At 35.0% G+C, this 21,237-nt stretch overlaps 1 protein-coding gene across 13 annotated transcripts in view; it reads right to left on the bottom strand.

Annotated features, from left to right (window-relative positions):
- Positions 1-582: 582 nt before the first annotated feature.
- The window catches only part of LOC127845231 (mediator of RNA polymerase II transcription subunit 25-like), a 66,518-nt gene continuing 45,863 nt past the window's right edge, over positions 583-21,237 (bottom strand). For 3 of the 13 annotated variants that reach the window (XM_052376044.1, XM_052376088.1, XM_052376049.1), the window contains exons 16-22: positions 18,842-18,943; positions 16,912-16,971; positions 15,492-15,503; positions 14,046-14,073; positions 11,865-11,903; positions 3,942-4,033; positions 583-3,008 (exon numbers count right to left, since the gene is read on the bottom strand). In XM_052376044.1, coding sequence (XP_052232004.1) covers positions 2,853-3,008; positions 3,942-4,033; positions 11,865-11,903; positions 14,046-14,073; positions 15,492-15,503; positions 16,912-16,971; positions 18,842-18,943 — 489 coding nt within the window. In that variant the 3' untranslated portion in view covers positions 583-2,852. The remainder of the gene's footprint in view (positions 3,009-3,941; positions 4,034-11,864; positions 11,904-14,045; positions 14,074-15,491; positions 15,504-16,911; positions 16,972-18,841; positions 18,944-21,237) is intronic. The other 10 variants (XM_052376063.1, XM_052376057.1, XM_052376074.1 and 7 more) reach the window with 10 other exon arrangements.

The following is a 21,237-nucleotide window of genomic DNA, read 5'->3' as shown; positions in this document are numbered from 1 at the left end:
AAGTTGTAAAGGGGTATAATGTATTCAGATTGACTGTCCAGAAGTCTGGTTCTCTGTTAATCACTTCAAATCACTTCTTTGTGAAACCTGTCGGATTGTGTGGCTACAACAAGACTACCTCGTATGCTTGGTGGCCTGAATTTGACATACACCACAGCAGTAAGAGGCGAGCGCGCCAACCATTGCATGAGCTGGACAGCCCAAGCAAGACTGTTAACAACGATACTGAATAATCAAAGAAATTATGTCAAATAACCATTAACCACTTAGATACGTATCTTGAAGCATTTGTAGTCCCTTAGAAAGTCAAATTTAAAGGCTCCATTTCAAACCCTTAGATACTGATGAGCAGCAAACAGCATACAACCTGAACAGACTGTGAGTTACTCGCAGGCTGTTCTGGTTTTATGCTGTATGCACATAGCCATTTTCACATTGCTTCTGAGTGGCAAAGGGTTAAATGGCCAACTTTGAGAGTGGTTACACAACACATCCATATGCTCTTCAAGATCTTTGTATATCCAAGCTTATAGAAACCTCCACAAAGTCAGCACACATGATATAAAAAGAATAAAGACCACATAAGTGTTTGTGTTTTTATACATATTCACAGAAACAATCATTCACATTAATAATTAAAGTATGAAAACAAATGCTTTTGCTCTACGAGACCTGCATATGGTCGATGATTAGATAGTTAACATTATTTTGCAAATGACAAAAACAAAATATGCGCACTTATTTAATGCTATGTAAATAATAGCCCAAAAAGAAATGATGGGGCAATGAATTATAAATATATATAAATATATTTGATTCAAAATGTATACATTCATATATATTAATACTTTATAAATCAATGACGATGGGACATAAAAAAGTTCATGCTTATCAACTTGAAATCAAATACAAACCGACCAGGCTCATGACTACAAACATCATTTAATGTCAGACTTAAACTCATTTATTTATTCAAAATCCGACTAGAAATGAGTCTGGAAATAATTTGATGATTACAAAAAATACATATCAAACAAAAGATGTGTTTGACAGAAACACAATGCCCCCTATGTCGCCACTTTGAAGCCATAAATTTGACCTTTGACCTTGAATGATGACCTTGACCTTTAGCCACTCAAAATGTGCAGCTCCATGAGATACACATGCATGCCAAATATCAAGTTGCTATCTTCAATATTCAAAAAGTTATGACCAAACTTTAATGATGGTTAAAGTTTTAGGAACGAAAAATACAATGATATTTGACCTTTGACCTTGACTTTTCACCACTCAAAATGTGCAGCTCCATGAGATACACATGCATGCCAAATATGAAGTTGCTATCTTCAATATTGCAAAAGTTATAAAAGTTTAACCAAGGTTAAAGTTTATGTGACACACACATACAATGACTGACTGATTGACAGACTGACAGACAGACAGACAGACAGGCCTAAAACAATATACCCCCGATCTTTCGATCCGGGGGCATAAAAATCAATAAAAAATTTATAAATCAAATGTAAGCATTATACATTAAAAGCTCATGTGTAACCTTATTTAAACTGACTTAAATGAGATTCAATGCCACGTTTCATATTTTGGGATACCGGGTAATCATTTGTTCAAAGCATAATATTTACTTTAAATATGGTTTAGTTAATGTAATGTCATCCCAACTTTTAAATAAAAAAGGCATACCTACTAAAAAAGGAGAAATCATTTTTAAAATTATTTTATTTGGAAACAGAGCATTTACATTTTGTAAGATTAATATTATTTTTTATTTTATTTTAAAAAGTGGGGTCAGTCTATAACAATGTGATTTCCTTGCGTTTACCAACAAGTGAATCAATTACAAAATACAGAGAAAAATCAAACATATTGCACTATAAAAATTTACCTCAAAATGAAATCAAAAGTAAAGTGGTTTCCACTGCATCCTACTTTTGTAAAAGCTTGTAATAGTATAATGTTCATCTTTACAAAACAGTGAAACAATACTTTAACCATCTCAGTTCATCTTTAAAATATCATAGAAACAAATATATTCCAAAAATATAGGTTAGAAAAAAGCATACATTCTCAAACACTAACAGTTAACTTGAATGAGCAAAAGCGTTTAATTCAATACTACTTTTTAATTGATTGTTTATAACCCAGTATATATCAGTTAACGGTACATCTTCCAGAAGTGTAAACTCTGAACCAAGTTCCTCTGGGCGTTCAAATTGTTAGTTCAATGTGACCAAGTTTTACAACAGTATCTCACATGACTCCAACTCGGCATTGTCTCTATACAAGTTAACAGTGCCCAGTCAATTTATCAGCTATTTTTAAAACAGGCAGATTAACCTACACCAATTTTAGCCCAGATTAACCCTTTGCATGCTGGGAAATTTGTCGTCTGCTAAAATGTCATCTGCTGAATTTCTAAAATTAGCATTTTATTCAATTTTTTTCAAAGAATACTATCAAAATAGCAAACAGTTTGGATCCTGATGAGACGCCACATTCTGTGGTGTCTCATCTGGATCCAAACTGTTTGCAAAGGCCTTCAAAATTCGGTTCCAGCACTGAAAGAGTTAACAATGTCAGCTGATGATTCTCTACCGAAGTTCACAGTTTCAGAACATTTGTGTGACTGATAAACAATTAAAGCTGATACATTTCTACCAAAGCTCACAGTGTCAGACCAATTGGTATCAGATAAAAGATTTCAGGTGATAAATCTCTAGCAAAGTTTAGTGTCCAGCAAATCTGTCCCAGATAGGCTTGTCCCAGAAAGCCAAGTCTGATGATTATTCTCTGACCAATTAGTCCCAGAAATACATTGGATCCTCAAACAGGGTTCACAGTGGCAGATCAAAGTCATCCAGGTAAACATTCTGTTGTGCTTGTTGTTGTTGTTGTGACATCTGTGCTCCGCCCATGCCGCCCTGGCTGGCCCCTCCCATCATGGCTCCACCACCTTGACCCTGCATCATCATCTGCTGCTGGTGCTGTCGCTTCAAAGGGTGTTCAGTTATTGTATGTGATATTTACAGCAATTTCAACCTTGTTCTGGGATAACTGGGCCTTACGCAGGAGCGTAAAGCCATCCCAGATGAGCCTGTGCAGTCCAAACAGGCTTATTAGGGACCACACTTTACACACATGCATTAATCCCAGTTTCTCAGAAAGAGGCTAAAATAAATTCACTACAATAAGCCAATGCTGGTTAAAATACTGTCAATCATTGACTTAGCAGTGTGATTCAGGTAAAAAAAAGATGAGAAAAATACAGAGGGGTAATACCTGTGACAAACAAGCTGAAGAAACCGGTATAAGCAAACATAAATATTAAATAAACAATAATCACTGACTTGCCGATATGGCTGGCATTGAAACAATTAATTAAAGTTATAAAGGGTTGTTATCTTGTTTGTCGCGTGATTACCCCTTCTGTACAATGGTGCCACTGGTGAACCAATGCCCAAAGGGATAACTTAAGATGGATTCACATTGCATGGCTTTTTATGATATTTTATATTTGAATGTATATGAACAAATTAAGAGAAAATTAATTTAAGGTGAAATTATATTGGAATTTTTAAAGAAAAACAAAGATGAACATTTACAAAATGTAAAAGCATAGATTTACTAAATATTAATGACTTTTCCCTTATTATAAATGTTGCACACTGGAACTCTATTCACTTAATTCCTTGAGGAAATCCTTGCACTTCAGTAGAAATAGAAGATAACCTTAATCTTTATTAATATTCTTTTAAAGCAAATGAACCATTTACAAATGTTAAAAAGTTTAACATATTTGCATTTAACAATCTGATATACAAGGAGTTAGGACTGTTGTGAATTCAATACATTTTTCCCCATGTCTTCCCGAAGGAGCTTCATGAAAAGCCCAAAAGGACCATGGGGTACTGAATGCCACCAACCTGTAAAAGGTGTCTAAGCTGCTGCTGCTGTTGTTGCTGTTGCATCTGTTGTAACTGTTGGCGCTGCTGCAGCTGCTGCTGTTGAGCTGTAACTAGCAATGGTTTACAATAAAAATGTGTGCTTCCATGCATGCAATCAAACAATAAATAATAAAACATAGCTTGATTACGAAATAATGTTCTGCTTTTAGTTGTTAATTGGCAAACTATTATGGCAAATTATAATGGTTTTGAGTTCTAAAGTTAAGCAATTAAATCACAAGGTGTTGACCAAGTGATTTCCCAATCAGCCATTTTATCAATTTTGAAATATTTATTGATCAATTAACTGTGATCATCCATAACTTATGTAGATTTTAGCATGATGATTTTTTGTTGTTAAAATAAACTGATTAGTTGTTATTGTTCTCCACTTAGGATTTTTCCTACTCTCTCTATTTAAGATTTGGACTACTTGCTCTACCTAGGATTGGGACTACATTCTGAGCTTTTCACTGGGACTATTTTCTCGATTTAGGATAGGGACTTCTTTCTCCACTTTGGATTTGACTCCTTTTACGGAATTTTATTGGAAACATTCACATAATTGTGATATTGGAAGAAAATTAGCGAGAATCATGGTAAAAAATTCAACTGCAGCTTATCTGGAAATGTTGCCAGAAATAAGCTTGTGCTGCAAATTTTAAAGAAAGATCATGTAACATAATAAAGATGTTTCACACATTTAAACTAGTTGGATTTAACTGGGACCAAACTTGTCATAAGTTGACTATATCTCCCTACCATATCAAACACTCGCTCTTTTTGAAACAAAGGAAATGATCCCAGTATATAATTGGACCATGCTGACCCATGTATTCCATGTGTCGAAGAAGATTCTTTTAAAACACATGACAGACAACACAAAAGTGATTGATACAAGGCTATAGTACCAGAAAGGCCGTTTACCAAAAAGGCCTTCCCAAAAAGGCCGCATAAGTGAACCAAAAAGACCTCATGGTATACCAGAAAGGCCATACAATATCTTGTATTATCATTGAATAGTTCTGCTGAATATAATCATCATATCTATGAAATAGTCATAACTTGTTTATTAGTGTACTTAAAAACCGTTAATTTTAGAATCAAAGTCGGGAAAAATATCGCGAATTTTCGCATACAGTATGAAGTGTTGGTTAGTCACAATATTTGTCGTTGAGTAATAGATGTTTCAGTTTTTTAATTAAAAGCCATTAATTTTGTAATCAAAGTCGGCATACTTATCGCCAATAAGCACGTAGGAATAATCTGTTTAAGAAAATTTTATTTTTCTCTGAACTCTGTGTTTGCAGCTAAAAGTGTAACCAATGAGTAATGAAGGTGTTGTAAATTTAGGTGGCGGCCAAATATATATAAGGTCCAGAATTATTGAGAAATATATAACCCGTTCATGTGTCAAAGTTGTCTTGAGTACTTGCTTTGTTTTATTCATTGTATTGGTAAGTATACCGGACTTTATTTGGCGTTGGAAATATAGTGTTTTTAAATCGCGTAAATTATACGAATTTCTTCACGAGTGTTAATTTGTTGTGTGTTGAAATATAAGAAGTTGAAAGAATTTGCATGTACAAAAAAACTCGCTAATCAGACCGGGTATCCAAGTGTCAAGGGTCATTCACAGTTTGCGGCATCTGTTTTGATAACAGATTAGTAGAACGCCCACATATGGTGTAAAATGACACTTAGTGGCACCTATTGATAATAGCTTGCGCATTTTAAAATAGTTTCTTAACTTTTAACGAAATAAAACTAGCTACATTAAATTTGGAAGACTTAAACCGAAAGAAACAAAAAATGCTTTATTCTATGTGATATTATTAAAAATTATAACAGATATATTATTACGCATTTCAGTAGCATTAAAAATATATTAAGCAAAGTTTATAATGTCTTTTGTATAAGCCGTATTAGCCGACTTCATTAGAATGTCAAATTTATTTAACGTTGGCCACCTTTGAAAATATAGTTTTAAATATTCCTTTCTAATTTCTCTATATAGAGGAAAAACAAGTACAAAGTGACACTCGTTTTTTACAGCGTGTCCGTTGCAAAAACGTACATTTTTTTTCCCGCGTAGTATCTTATTATAACGACCGTGTTCAATCTCTAATTTATGTGACAAGTATGAGGCGAAACAATTCACCACCTCCGAGTTCCCGGCCAAGGTCGGTCAAGTGTACAGTGTTGTGCTTGAGTAATGCACATGTACATTGTTTAAATTCTGTTGTATTTTGTCACGTTCACTGTATATTCTATGTATTTTTTTGTAAATGTATTTTATTTAGAATGAAAATAAAAAAAGTTCAAAAGTTCGTACTTCATTTTGATTTAATAGAAAATAGAATTCACATATTAAACAATATAATTATGTAATTGAAATTTATTGAAATTATGTATATTTTCTAATAAAGAAAATAAAAAAATTCATACATCTTTTATGTCGTACTCCATTTTCAATTAATTGAAATGATGTATATTTTGTCATTAAGAAAATAAAAAACTACATACATGTTTTATGTCGTACGCCATTTGTTTTAATAAAAAATACAATTCACATGTTTAACACTATTATTAAGTAAGTATGTTGTATTTTTTCAGTGTGACTGTATAACGTCTGTAAATGTTTGCTTGTAACTGTATATTTTGTTATATAAATTGTGTGATTGTGCTTGTACATTGATTGTATATATCGTAAATGTATATTTAAACATAAACAACAGATAAAGAAAATAATTAACTTCATACCTGTTTTATGACTTATTCCATTTTGATTTATGTGTATTTGTTTGTAAACAAAATTTGAAACCTATAATAACAATAGTTGCTTTAAGGCCTTTTTGGTTCATTTTTTGGCCTTTTTGGTACGCTTTTGGGCCTTTTTGGTAAGGCCTTTTTGGTATTCAGCCTTTTTGGTTTTCGGCCTTTCTGGACCTAAACCGATACAAGATGGACATTAAATTACTGTTGTTTTAACAAATAATAGTGCTGAGCCCAGGCGGCCATTCAGATAAGTCTTGATGAGAGGTAAGTAAGGTAAAACTCTTTAAGCAGATAATGTTTATTATATAATCAATATTATCTTATCAATAAATTTTCATTTTAACTTATTATCTTATCAACAAATTTTCATTTTAACGATCATCTTTGCAATATTTTAATTACTTTCTACCAGTTCTCCGTTCACTTTAACATTGAAAAGATACAATTATTAAATGTTTTTTTTCAAACAATGATAACAACAACAAGCCATCTATAACAATAATGATAAATTACTGCCACATTAAATATGATGACTATTCCAGCATAGCCTAGAACACCAATATCAAACCTGGAATACAATGAATGCATGCAAATAGACTAAACAATGTTAACATGCAAAGTGTAACATTTGAAAGAGAGAAAACAAAGGCAACACATTCTATATTCATTTTCATTTAAAAGATTTGCATGAAGTGCCCATAAGAAATATATGAAGCAGTGTTTCTGCAAATAACCTACATATGTCCTTAAGTTTTCAGCCACAAAACATGCACATACAAACCATACACATTCACATACACTTGCATGTCTAAAAAGTTGAGAACCTTTTTGTGACTGGTTCTATAAAATGCCTCGTAATGTATCCTTGAATGAGCAGAGCTTAGGGAAAGCTGGGGCTAAATGCATGTGTGCAAAGTGTCATCCCAGTGGGAAAGCTGGGGCTAAATGCAGCATGTGTGCGAAGTGTCATCCCAGATTAGCCTGTGCAGTCTGCACCTGCTCATCAGGGACAATACTTTCCACCTACACTGCATTTTCAATTAGAAGGGATCTTGTTTTAACAAAAAATATATCTGCCTCATGCTTCTCTTCCCAATAGGTTTATTTTGAATAATTGTGTGATTACCGGGTAACCCTCAGCAGAATTCAATAAGATTTTGAACAAAGGTTCATTATGATGGAATATGAGTGACACTGATCAAAAGGATAATGAAAGGATAATTTACAGAGGTGTGTAAAAGAAGTTGAACAAGGGCTGTTTGTAAAACATGCATGCCCCCCATATGGGCTCTCCGTTGTAGTGAGAGCCATTGTGTGAATATGTTTTTTGTCACTGTGACCTTGACCTTTGACCTAGTGACCTGAAAATCAATAGGGGTCATCTGCCAGTCATGATCAATATACCTATGAAGTTTCATGATCCTAGCCATAAGCATTCTTGAGTTATCATCCGGACACCATTTTACTATTTTGGGTCACCGTGACCTTGACCTTTGACCTAGTGACCTGAAAATCAATAGGGGTCATCTGCGAGTCATGATCATTCTACCTATCAAGTTTCATGATCCTAGGAATAAGCGTTCTTCAATTATCATCCGGAAACCATTATACTATTTTGGGTCATCGTGACCTTGACCTTTGACCTAGTGACCTGAAAATCAATAGGGGTTATCTGCGAGTCATGATCAATCTACCTATCAAGTTTCATGATCCTAGGACTAAGCGTTCTTGAGTTATCATCCGGAAACCATTTTACTATTTCGGGTCACTGTGACCTTGACCTTTGACCCAGTGACCTCAAAATCAATAGGGGTCATCTGCGAGTCATGATCAATCTACCTATCAAGTTTCATGATCCTAGGCCTAAGCGTTCTTGAGTTATCATCCAGAAACCATTTTACTATTTCGGGTCACTGTGACCTTGACCTTTGACCTAGTGACATGAAAATCAATAGGGGTCATCTGCGAGTCATGATCAATCTACCTATCAAGTTTCATGATCCTAGGCCTAAGCGTTCTTGGGTTATCATCCGGAAACCATTTTACTATTTTGAGTCACCGTGACCTTGACCTTTGACCTAGTGACCTCAAAATCTATAGGGGTCATCTGCGAGTCATGATCAATGTACCTATGAAGTTTCATGATCCTAGGCCCAAGCGTTCTTGAGTTATAGTCTGAAAAACACCTGGTGGACGGACCGACAGACCGACATGAGCAAAGCAATATACCCCCTCTTCTTCGAAGGGGGGCATAAAAATTAAATCGGAAGTCAAAGAAGCAAAGAAATCGGGAAACATGACTTATATGGACACACCCCTCGTCACCAATGTTCAAAGGCATATAACTCAGAAATATGTGGCTCTCTGGGCATCAACATCTGCACTTCAAGGTGATGAAATCATGTTTAAATTTAAATGCTTGTAAAATGTTTAAGTATTTACCATAAAAATGCTAACTTGAAGGAAACTACCACAGGAACATATAGATCAATGAGAAGCAAAAAAGAGTCTAACAAGTTTACACTTTTTAGTGGCAACATATTTTTGTTTCAATTCCATTGTGGGGTAATCTTCACTAACATAATATAATTTTTTATTTGACAAATCAACACAACAGATGGCTCAAATATATACCCCCTCCCTGCTCAGGTGTAACACATTTTGCACATAATGCACACTGGCCTTATCATCAATTATTGGTTATTCAATTAACCCTTTACCACTTAGATATGTATTTTCCCGCATTTGTAGTCTGTTAGAAAGTTATATTTAATTTAAGACCTTTCTTACTAGATTCAAGTTTTTAAGGCGTCATCACCAAACCTTAGATTCGATTGTAGGACATAAGCCCCCCAGGACAAAACCCCCCCAATGAAAAAATGAACATTTGGACAATTGCCCCCCTAGTAGTAATAACAGGTAGGATATAAGCCCCCCAGTGCTTATTTTGCATCTGGATATTTGCCCCCCAGGGCTTATTTTAGGAGTGGACATTTGCCCCCCAGTGCTAATATCATATGTTGTTTCCATTAGACTAGTATATCTCTGTATTTGGATTCAGTATTATTTCATATCTCATAAATATATAATCATAGAAACTTGGATCATTATAATTCGAAATAAAAAAGGTCCAGAAACTCACTTTAATTGCCTAATCTTAGGTAAAACAAACATCTTAAAGAATTTGAATTGTTTTTTAATTAATCAATCAAAAGGATTATCAGCTTGTTAGTGGTGTTACATGTGGCTTTGATCATATACTAGTTAATGAAAATTAAAGGCTTCTGTATTTAATCAATCAAAAGGATTAAAAGGTGGTGATAATTGCACATGATTATCTGCTCAATCAAGTAATGTCGTTTAAAATTAGGCACTGGGGGGCAAATGTCCACTCCTAAAATAAGCACTAGGGGGCAAATGTCCAGATGCAAAATAAGCACTGGGGGGCTTATATCCTACCTGTCATTTCTTCTGGGGGGCAATTGTCCAAATGTTCATTTTTTCATTGGGGGGTTTTGTCCTGGGGGGCTTATGTCTGGATCCCCTTAGATTCTGATGAGCAGCAAACAGCATAAACCTAAACGGTTACTTGCAGGCTGTTCTGGTTTTATGCTGTTTGCACAGTGGTATTTTCACTTTGCTTCTAAGTGGGAAAGGGTTAAAGTAAAAATTCAGAACATTAAAGACAGGACAATTTTTTTCGCCATAGTATGATTGTCCTCTAGAAGTACATACTATAATATTTGCCCTTTTATACCACAGTCAAAAATACAAATATCCAAAAGGCAAAATAGTATTGCTGTAAGTACCTCAAACCGCCTACTTATTACAATACAGAGTATTAACTTAACAGAAACATCAACATTATGACCCCTTAACCCTTTCCCACTCAGAAGCAAAGTGAAAATGGCTATGTGCAAACACCATAAAACCAGAAGAACAGTCTGCTAATAACTGGCAGTCTGTTCAGGTTATATGCTGTTTGCTAGTCATTAGTATCTTAGTGTTGAAAATAAAGCCTTTAAAATTGAATATATTAAGAAAGGACTTAAATTTAATTTGATTTTCTATAAAAGGACTTCAAATGCGTTAAAGAGCACTTCCGAGTGGTAAAGGGTAAAAAAATTAAACTCCATGTGGTTTTGCTAAGATTTCTCACAAATTTCTTGTTTCCATATCATTAACAAAACAATACTAATTGACAAATACTACATCAAACAAATAGTGACATAATGAGCTCATGTACTAATGGTTTCACTACAAGACCAGCATTTCTGAGAAATAATACTGCAACACCAGATCAGAGTCACATTCTGGAATAATGGGGCTTAATGCATGTGCTTAAAGATTTGGCCTAGACTTGATTTTTCGATAAGAAGAGTCTTCCTTATAACGAAAAGTTCCAAAAAAGTAGAAAGTGTCGTTCCTCATGTGACATAATATGTTCACGAAATATGTTTCGTGTATCTTTAGATTAACTGTTAACACTAAAATGATGTCTGTGTTGTGTGTACTTCAATGCGTGCTGTTATTTATATGTATGTTTAAGACGATGAGCTTCCCATGCTTAAGTCAAAATTAAACTATTCTGTTCTGCTCATTTGCCTGTGCAGGCTGCACATAAATATTTTAAAACAATTATTTTGAATAATGATATAAGATTTAGGCTTGTGTTTTTCCGCCAGTTTAAAAACCAACTACCTAAAATAAGTGCACAACACCACCTACCACAGACAATTATTTCTCAGAATGGCATACATTTATACACTATGTACATACTATGTATACAATGACATCCATACAGACATTCAAACACGTAACCATAGAAACTATATATGACCTCGCTCTGTAAAAAGGGGGTTTAATGCATGTGAGTAAAGTGCTGTCCCAGATTAGCCAGTGCAGTCTTCACAGGCTAATCAAGGATGACACATTCCACCTAAACTGGAGTTTTGTTAAGAAGAAACTCCTTTAAAGGGAAAAATACAATAACAGCAAAGGTTCCTGTACTTGAATATGGGACTTCACTGTACTCACATGCATTAACCCCAATTTTCTCACAGCATGGCTCATAAATGACAGAGATAACCGACACCAATGTGTAGCTGAAAGGGAACTACCTACCCGAGTATAGCGTTTGCTGGGGACCATAATACATCTCATCTAATAGAGACAAAATATTGTTAGTAGGGAACCATAAAAATCTCATCTAATAGAGACAAAATATTGTCCGTTAGTTGGCCAATGTGTGCAGAGCAATAGGCAACAAAGTAAAAGTAAAAAGAGAAGAAAATGACCAATATAAGTTTTTTAAACTTCCAGCGCATACAAGCATTAGATACATGTATTACCTAGACTTTTAAATAATAAATTTACATAATACCCTACAAGTAATTGTCAAAACATATTAAGTAAAATTAAGTAAAATCTAACTGGTTAACAATGGCAGAGTTAAAAAAAAAAAGATCAAAAAGACGTCACTTTTAATAAGTTTATATTCAAATATAACCTCCATTTTGATTGATCAGGCACATGTATGCAACACAGGCTCATGTGCACAGTAAATATCCAAATATGATCATTGTTATTTCAGCTTTTAAGAAAGCACGTGTTTTTAAACAACCAATCAAAAGCCAGAGATAGCGAAAATTACAGACAAAGTCCCCATGATTAAATATTTCATGTAATAGATACAATCCAGGCATATGATTGGATGAAAATAAATCTAAGAATATGGAGCAACATTTATAATAAACGCCTATTTTTTTTGTTTGCATTATTTTCTAAATACAAAGAAACTCCTTCAAACAATTTAAAAAATTATCAATCATGTGGGAAAAAACTGTTTAACCACATTTAAAGATGCCATGCTATATTCACAAATAGCAATATGGCAAGCACTGCAATTAAAGCCTTGATGCTAAACTGATGTTTCATGTTAATGTAGCAAAATCAACAAACTATTTTTCAATGAACATGTGCCCCTTTATTTATAATTTCAAAGATACTTTGACTGAAAAACTTTAAACTTCATTACATTACACACTTGTTTCATGTGCTGAAAATTTCAAATGAAAATGCAACTTTTCTGGAAAATTGTATTGACGACATTATAAATATTCTTAGCCTTTTGTTGCATGTTTTCGATACAATTTTTTTATGACATTTTTTTTCTGAACGAAAGTCCACAGAAACTAGGATACTACACCAGTTGGTGTTTCAATTCATCCTCTATTCATCTAACTTCTACTTCTAAAATATTGAAAACAAAGTTCAAGTAAGGTAAGATACAAAAACTAACATCTTTGAGTCTGGGCATTTGTTGTTAACCCTTAGATACGTATTTTTACGCATTTTAATTCCTTATATACTTTAATTCAATTAAAGACCTTTCTTACTAGATTCAAGTTTTAAAGGCTTCATTTCACCCTTAGATACTGATGAGCAGCAAACAGCATAAAACCTTAACAGACTGCGAGTTACTCGCAGGCTGTCTGGTTTTATGCTGTTTGCACATAGCCATTTTCACTTTGCTTCTGAGAGAGTAAGGGTTAACACAAATACATGGCAGAGATGCTATGGAAGTGAAAAATAGCCCAGCACTCAGCGAAATGAACAGTTCTGTAATATGTCAACACATGTTAGTGAAAAAAGCACTCTCAAATCTAAGCCATTTGAGTTTTGCAGAGGAATACCTTTCAGGATAGGTATGCTATAATGTTCTATAAATATTTATGAAATAATGTTTATACTAAATACAATACAGTCTTTTATCCCTCATTATTGTTAAAACGTCACAACTTCTTTTTGTACCAACAAGTGATTCCCTTTTATCATGTTTTAAAGTTATTATCTTGAAAACCTTTTTACAAAATAATGGTTTCCAATAAATTGCAGCAAATCTGATATGGAGACAATTTCACACTGTGACATTAAATTTGAACCAACAGATATGACATTCAGCCTTGTTCTGTGATAATAGAGTGTAATGCATGTGCTTTAAGTGTCGTACCAGATTAGAATGTGCATTCCTCATGGGGTTAATCATGAACAACAACTTCAATCTTTATGTTTTTTTTGGATTATAAGTTTCTTCTTAACAAACATCCAGTTAAGGTGGACGGTGTTGTCCCTGAGTAGCCTAAGTGGACTGCACACGCTAATCTAGGATGAAACTTTATGCACATGCATTAAGCCCTGTTTTCCCAAAGAGAGGCTAAAATTAAGGTTTATAGAACACTAAGCATCTGTTAGTCAAAGGCTGACTCCAGTATAAACAAATAAACAAACATATTGTTAACTTACCGAGCATCCTTTGCTGAGCTTTCATTCCCTTAAATGACGGAGAAAAATAATTTGGTGCAAAATCACACAATTATCAGGTGTTCATACGGTTAGAAAGATATACAAATGGAATTTTAAAAAGTGAAGAAAGATATAATACTGATATTCTTAAAAGGGTAGAAAGATGTAATATTGCTGTCCGGTATTTTTGAAACGGTAAGCAAATATGGTTATTTAAAACATTTTAAATATGCATTTATATTTCTACAACTTACCGTGTATACAATGAATTTACAATAATACAAACACAGAATAAAGATTCTCCCATTAACAAAATATTTTTTGGGAAAATATAAAAAAGTACCATTTTCTGTTAATACTTTGCTCCTCTTTTTATCCTTCAATAATAACCTTAACCTTCAAACTTAGGGACCTTGTTGCTCCTCACACTGTGTCTCACAACTATTGCAATTGTTAGTTATTTGAAAAATCATTCATGCTTAAGAAAGTTAGGCTCCCGACAAAATGTTTGGGATTGATTCCTATACTTGACCTTGACCTGCAATCTTTGTCCTGGTTCTTGCAAATGACACCTTCGTCTCACAATTATTATTACTTATGCTATATCATTTTTTAATAAATTCAGGCTGGACAAAGGGTTAATTGAATTTTTTATAATTGACCTTTGATCTTAAATTGTGACCTTGGACCAGGTTTTTGTGCGTGAGACACTTTCTCTTCTGCCTAGTTATTGGGAAATCCATCAATGCTGAACACAGTAAAGGCAAAGTATTAAAGAAGAATGTTCTTCTATTCAATATTTGATGTTAAAGTAAAAATTTGACCTTTCAACTTATTCCAAGGCTCTTGCATGTAACACTTTCCGATAATGCTTATTATTCTTGCCAAGATTTTGAAAATCCGTCGATGCTAGACAAAGTAATGCATTGGACAAAATTCTGAAGATCACTTTCTTTGACCTTTAACCTAAAATTGTGATCTTAACCTTGGATAAAGTGGCCTCAAACCAATGCAAAAAGTCAAAGCTAATACTCGATTTATTCCATATATATGTGTGTGTTTTCTTTATCATTTACTATTTTTGTGTACAATTAAGTTTTAATTCACTGGTTCAGTTAGATATTTGATTTTAAACTTCATACATGATAAAAATTATACTGCACATTGTCAAAAGGTATAATGTCAATGCCAGTGATAATTAAAAAAGTGTGCACATGCTTAAAGAAAAGAGAAAATAAATATAAATGAGATGAGTACACAATAATTTATGTAATTAATAAATTTAATGTTTTGTGCTGTAAGACATAAACATTTAGATAAAGTCTGTCTTGTTCTCATTAGTAAACTTTTAGTTTTGCTAACAATGACATTAAATATATACATGAGCACCATTATAGCCCTCCATTTAAAACTAAATTGTGTTAAGATTGGACAACAAAAACATACCTCAGAATAAGCCTGTAAAACACAATTAAAATACAAGTCATTAGTGTCATGTCAAAGACAAAAACAGTTCAACACTTTGTAACACACCGAGGTTTTTAAGCAAATTATGCTAAATTGATCTGGCGTTTCTACCACCTGTTAATTTTGAGAGCTCAATTATGAGGCATTTGAGATAGTTAAGCAGCTTAAGTACATCACTTTCTGTGTGTGTTTTTTTATAAAACTACAAACTTTCGTAACAATTGAATTATTTACTTCTGGTCATACTGTTAAATTAATGTTCTTCTGTTCAAATGCAATAATAATAACTTCTTAACAATAGCAAGTCTGCATGCACTTAATGTACTTCAATCTGAGTTGTCTTGTAAAACAGGGGTAAACATAAATTTTGAAAGAACAACAATTCAGGAACAAAGAACAACAAGACTATTGCCAAGCAATATATGTCCCCTTCCGACTCCAACATTGTCAGAATTTTTATTTTTTTATTTGTTGCCATAGCAATCAGCATTTTTGACGTAGGAACAAAATGAAATGACGTGCATTATGCCAATATTGCCATCTATCCATGTTTCAAGTTTCATGAACAAATATTAAGAACTTTTTAAGTTATCGCAGGATCCAGAAAAGTGTGACAGACACACAGACTGACAGACTGACGGACACACAGAGCGCAAACCAAAAGTCCCCTCTGGTGAAACCGGAAGGGGACAATAATACATTAGGAAAAAAAACAATTTAAACAAAATATGCTGCAATCATGGAAGTAGAAACAAGAAACCGTCGGAGACGGGTGATGCTCCCCAAAGTTTTTTTTGTCACAATATTGCACTATATATTCAGATTAAAGGAAACGTCTAGTAGTTGGGGGGAAAAGAATTGCACTATATGTACAGTTAATGGAAAATTTCAAAGGGCGATAACTCTGTGAAAAATCATCCGACCAGAACCGGCTGATAATATGCACATCTCCTCTTGGAAGCTTCCCACAAAGTTTAATTGAATTTCGGTCATTAATTGCTGAGAAATAGCCCGGACAAAAATTGTGCACGGACGGACACACTGACACACGCACGGACAGACGAAGCGGCGACTATATGCTCCCCCCAAAAAATTTGGGGGGAGCATAATAAACCAGAAAATGATTGTTATCAATGGAAATGATTTGCTAGTTATTATTATGAATGTAAAGTATAACATTGGAAAATTCATCAGTTCAAATCTATTAATTTCAGCTCTAAAGCCTTAGGCTTTTTGAAACACTTTTGAGTCCGATTCATAGGTAGAACCAGTACTTTGGATAGATCTTAAGAACGCTCCATAATGGGTAGCACACCTAACCATATCAACTATGCCAAGGCGACATATAGAGTTACTGAAGACCTTGTGTGAGCTGTGGCAAGCAGCTACATGGACCTACCATTCCATCATCCATTCCTCCCCGACCTGCCTGCATGGCCATGTTGGGTCCTCCTGCCATCTGGAACACATCAACAACTCAAATTATACATCAATTGACAAAGTTGACAGCACATATGCAATAATATATTACTGTTATCTTGTGTAAATTTGTCTTAAGCGAAATGCGGCCGCGCACCTCCTGATCAGCATGCACAATCGAGCACTTGGGTCAGGAGCTTCCCTGTCCATTAATGAGGCCACAAAACCTTGCATGACATTGTAGCAAACAGTGTTGTTATTAACCAGACTGCACTATTGCATGGGGTGGTCTGGAGCTGTGCTGGCCACATATGGAATAACACCCATGTTGGCATGATGCATGAAATATGTAAAGTAAGTAAATATATGAGGATAAACATGAATCTGTGTTTGCCTGTGGTTAGTTATATACAGCAAATATGGCTTTGAGGAAAACCTGAATAGTCAAAAGCAATCAAAGCCAAAGCCTGAATAGTCAAAAGCAATCATCATATTGTAATTTATGTGTTGTAGTAAGGTCAGCTGGTTTACCAGTACTAAGTACATATACTTATGCCAGTAGATTACAACTGCCCTACTTTCATCAGAGAAAAATAGGCATATAAAGATTTCATAACCAATACCCACATGAGCCATGCGGCCGGCCCGAGATGGAACCCATGATCCTTGGATAAATAGTCAAGCACCCTTCGAACTGTGCTAGTAAGTCCTTCTAAAATTACATGTTTTACACTACTTGTGCTTTCAAAACTAGAGAAAGCCAGTTTAGTTGGAAAGGTTTGTCCCAAATACGCCTGTCAAGACTCCATTGCATTAAGCCTGTCAAGACTCCATTGCATTAAGCCTGTCAAGACTCCATATGCATTAAGCCTGTCAAGACTTCATATGCATTAAGCCTGTCAAGACTCCATATGCATTAAGCCTGTCAAGACTCCATTGCATTAAGCCTGTCAAGACTCCATATGCACTAAGCCTGTCAAGACTACATTGCATTAAGCCTGTCAAGACTACATTGCATTAAGCCTGTCAAGACTCCATATGCATTAAGCCTGTCAATACTCCATTGCATTAAGCCTGTCAAGACTCCATATGCATTATTCCTGTCAAGACTCCATATGCATTAAGCCTGTCAATACTCCATTGCATTAAGCCTGTCAAGACTCCATATGCATTAAGCCTGTCAAGACTCCATATGCATTAAGCCTGTCAAGACTCCATATGCATTAAGCCTGTCAATACTCCATTGCATTAAGCCTGTCAAGACTCCATATGCATTAAGCCTGTCAAGACTCCATATGCATTAAGCCTGTCAATACTACATTGCATTAAGCCTGTCAAGACTCCATATGCATTAAGCCTGTCAAGACTCCATATGCATTAAGCTCTGTTTTACCAGATCGAGGCTCATATAGTTTAATGAATAGAAGATGAAATCAGTCGACTTTGCAGAAACACCTTCTGACCCACCAACCTGCCAATTACGATCTACCTAACCAAACTCAACCAAAATACCCCCAGCATTTTTGATTAAATGAAATCTTAAGGAATTGTTGGACATTAGTAAACCAATATAAACTGCCATCTTTGCTGGAGGGTATCATTATACAAAACCACACAGTTTTCAGTCTACATTACAATTGAAGCCTTGCTCTGACACAACTGGGGTTTAAATGCATGTGTGTAGTGTGTCGTCCCACGTTAGCATTTAATTCCGCACAGGCTAATCAGGGACGACACTTTCTGCCTAAACTGGATTTATGTTAAGACGTCTTTAAAAAAAATAAATCTATGAAAGCAGAATGACTTGTGTCCACCCTTATTAGCCTGTGAAGACTGCACAGGCTATTCTGTGAAGACACTTTACACACATGCATTAAGTCCAGATTTCCCACGCCCAGGCCCATTCATACCTGTTGCGCCCCTGGCATCATTCCCCCGGGCATGTTGGGCTGCATAGTTCCTGCCATGCCTGCCTGTAAGGTGGGCTGGGGCATAGCACCGGGCTGCTGCATCTGTCAACGACAGGTTTACTTAGAAACATGAACCAGGGATTTCATTTGATTTTCAAAACCAGGAGTCAAATGGCCCCATGCTTGACATTAAAAAGTTGACTGATATTTTGGTGCAACAATCGCGGACGTCTTTTTACCTCTCTAAGACATTTTTATTTCGCATCGTTATAGAAACTGAAAGTACAGACGCTTTACAAATACATTTACAATGAGCAACGGCTTAAGTCAGATTGAAAACGCATTAATGTTGTCGTAAATAATTTGGTCAGACGCTTTATTTAACTATGAAATCTAGTCCGCAGAGCCTTTGAATAACTTTGACTGTTTTCCTGCTACGTGAACCAGGCACTTGCTGAATGAAAGTGTCGCCGCGTTACGATAATAATACCAAAGAAAAAATGCCGAAAATGAGCAAAGCATTTTCAATCAAAGCTATTGTATCATACGCATCAAATTTGAAGAATTTGCGTTAAAGTCAAATTGGTTGCATTTTCAATGCATGATATTTGTATTTCTTTGCGTTTTTAAACATTTTAATAGGGTGAAAGACGCAGATATGCAGCTTATCTGGGGCACTGTACACCTTAGTGAAATTTTATGCAAAAAACAAAAATAAATAAATACCATTGTATGTGTGATCAGAAATATATATTTTTAAATTATCTTAAATAGTATTTAATATTAATATTATTTGCAGAGTCATTTTTTTCAAAATGCATGCATCAAGAAGCAGGATTTTGTTTTAATCGAAATCCCTATTTGACTGTTTAATAACAACATAGATGCCATTATGCCATGATGCCAAACATAACAAATATCAGTTGATAAAACTAGAGCTTTGTCACAGACGTGACGTATACCCCCACATGCCGCATTGACACAGACTATTTTGCAAGCTGTCTTCACAAAACAAGAGAATCTAAATGGTGATTTTTAAGAATTATTATGCCATTATTATTTATGGCCATTTTGACCTCTGAACTCTTGAATTCTTTCGCATGACACGCTGTCCAATGACTGTAAACAAAATTGATGTACAGAGTCATTTTAAAATCTCACAATGAATGACATAGTTATGGCCCAGACAAGCTTATTTATGGCCATTTTTCACTTTTGAACTCCAAGTGCGCCCTTGACCTTGAATATATCGACGTAATTCTTTCGCATAACACATTGTCCAAGTACCAAGTAATTTTAAAATCTCACAATGAATGACATAGTTATGGCCCGGACAAGATCATTTACGTCAATTTTTTACCTTTGAACTCACAGTGTGACCTTGACCTTGGAGATATCTACGAAATTCGTTCGCGCGACACAGCATCCAATAATGGTGAACAAATGTGCCAAATGATTTTAAAATCTCACAATGAATGATATAGTCATGGCCCGAACAAGCTCATTTATGGCCATTTTTGACCTTTGAATTCAAAGTTTGACCTTGACCTTGGAGATATCAACGTAATTCTTTCGCACGACACACCGGCCAATGATGCTGAACAAATGTGCCAAATGATTTTAAAATCTCACAATGAATGACATAGTTATTGCCCGGACAAGCTCATTTATGGCCATTTTTGATCTTTGAACTCAAAGTGTGACCTTGACCTTGGAGATATCGACATAATTCTTTCGCGTGACATACCGTCCAATGATGGTGAACAAATTTTCCAAATGATTTAAAAATCTCACAATAAATGATAAAAGTTATGGCCCGGACATGCATTTGACCTTTCTTTGAACTCAAAGTGTGACCTTGACCTTGGAGATATCGACAAAATTCTTTCGCGCGATACACCGTTAAATGATGGTGAACAAATTTGCCAAATGATTTTTAAATCTCACAATAAATGACAAAGTTATGGCCCGGACATGCATTTGACCTTTGATCTCCAAGTGTGACCTTGACCTTTGAGATGTTGACATACTTATTTCACACAACACACCGTCCCATGATGGTGAACAAATGTACCAAGTTATTTTAAAATCTAACGATAAATGACATAGTTATGGCCCGGACAAACTTTCTGTTTAAAACACACTCAGTGACCCTGTGACCTAGTTTTTGACACGGCATGACCCATATTTAAACTTGACCTATACATCATCTAGGTACAACTTTTGACCAAGTTTGGTGAAAATCGGATCAAATTTCGGGACACACAGACTGAGCGACCGACAAAGTGACTCCTATATAGCCCTCATTACCAATGGTAATGGGGGTATAAAAAGATCAAGATCACCAGGCTGCTTGGCAGTAGGGTCAAGGATTTGTTTCCATAGAAACATGTGCT

Source organism: Dreissena polymorpha, chromosome 1 (assembly GCF_020536995.1).
Source record: "Dreissena polymorpha isolate Duluth1 chromosome 1, UMN_Dpol_1.0, whole genome shotgun sequence".
Lineage (NCBI taxonomy): Eukaryota > Metazoa > Mollusca > Bivalvia > Myida > Dreissenidae > Dreissena > Dreissena polymorpha.
Note: the sequence above shows the minus strand (reverse complement) of the source record. Positions and strands in the feature narration are given on the sequence as shown.